Raw genomic sequence first — 1117 nt, 5'->3', positions numbered from 1 at the left:
ATATATATATATATATATATACATATATACATATTAAATAAAAGAAAACAAGCATATTGGAGAGCCCTAAAAAATGAAAACCTAGCCAACACATTTGAACAGTGGAGGAGTAAAGAAGTAATACTCCCATTAAAATTTCATATCAAAGAAATAATGTTGGAACCAAATGAAGAAACAAAGATTTGCCTCAATTTAGCACTACAGAGATTTGAAACTGAAATCACACTACTTCACCTTAGAGTAACAAACTTCCAAAAGAAATTTGAAACATATGACACCTATATACATAAAGAAATTAACAAAAGAAGCAGTGGAAATATTCCCATAAATCTTCTAGACATGTGGAAAACTGACACCATCAGAGAGGAGACAAAGTATAAGAAGATCTTGGAATCAAAAATCCTCTGGCTATAAGAATATGAAAACACCTATGGGAAAAACCAGATAAAACCTAACATCAATCTACTACAACCCTCAGACCTCAAAACAACACCAAAAGAAAGGAAGTTTTCCCACAAAATACACAAAGATAGCTCAGCCCTCTAAGAAACACAAATTTGGGATCATATGCAGATATAACAAGAAATAAGAGAACATACAACCCTAACCAAAGAACAAATAGAACTCTCCAGAGACCAAATCATAGCACAAATGAACCACATGGAAGAACAGGAGTCAACTCTCAAAAAATCTTTTGTTACAAACATATAAGGAAATTTAACCAAATTCATTTAATTTTGTTTAAAATCAACTTACAATAGCCATATTTTTTATCTCATTTGACCATATATTGAATGCCTGTTCAAGTGAGCTTCCAGAATTTATCTTCTCAAAAACAAGTTTTGAAATATATAAAAGCATTCTACAAAAAGAAAAAGAAAATTTCATATTACATTACATAGGGAATAAATATGCAAAGATGATGGAAACTTATTTCTGTCCTTCAATACTACTCCCCACTTAGTTGATAGATCTTGTCTTGTAAGTTATTTGGTCATCTCACTGCTGCTGGTGCCATGTAAAAAGCACCCAGTATAGTCTATAAAGTAGTTGGCATTAGGAAGAGCATCTAGAAGCATCAGTTGTGGCGTGCAAGAGAGACGATTGCGCTGGTATG

At 32.4% G+C, this 1117-nt stretch overlaps 1 protein-coding gene across 2 annotated transcripts in view; it reads right to left on the bottom strand.

Moving 5' to 3' along the window:
• Window positions 1-1117, bottom strand: part of LOC106883939 (peroxisomal acyl-coenzyme A oxidase 1) — a 48983-nt gene that overhangs the window by 6158 nt on the left and 41708 nt on the right. For both annotated transcript variants that reach the window (XM_014935089.2, XM_052966639.1), the window contains exon 11: window positions 757-862. In XM_014935089.2, the coding sequence (XP_014790575.1) occupies window positions 757-862 (106 nt within the window). The remainder of the gene's footprint in view (window positions 1-756; window positions 863-1117) is intronic.

The sequence above is a fragment of the Octopus bimaculoides genome, chromosome 3 (assembly GCF_001194135.2).
Source record: "Octopus bimaculoides isolate UCB-OBI-ISO-001 chromosome 3, ASM119413v2, whole genome shotgun sequence".
Lineage (NCBI taxonomy): Eukaryota > Metazoa > Mollusca > Cephalopoda > Octopoda > Octopodidae > Octopus > Octopus bimaculoides.
The sequence above is the reverse complement of the archived record's forward strand: the minus strand, read 5'-3'. Positions and strand labels throughout refer to the sequence as shown.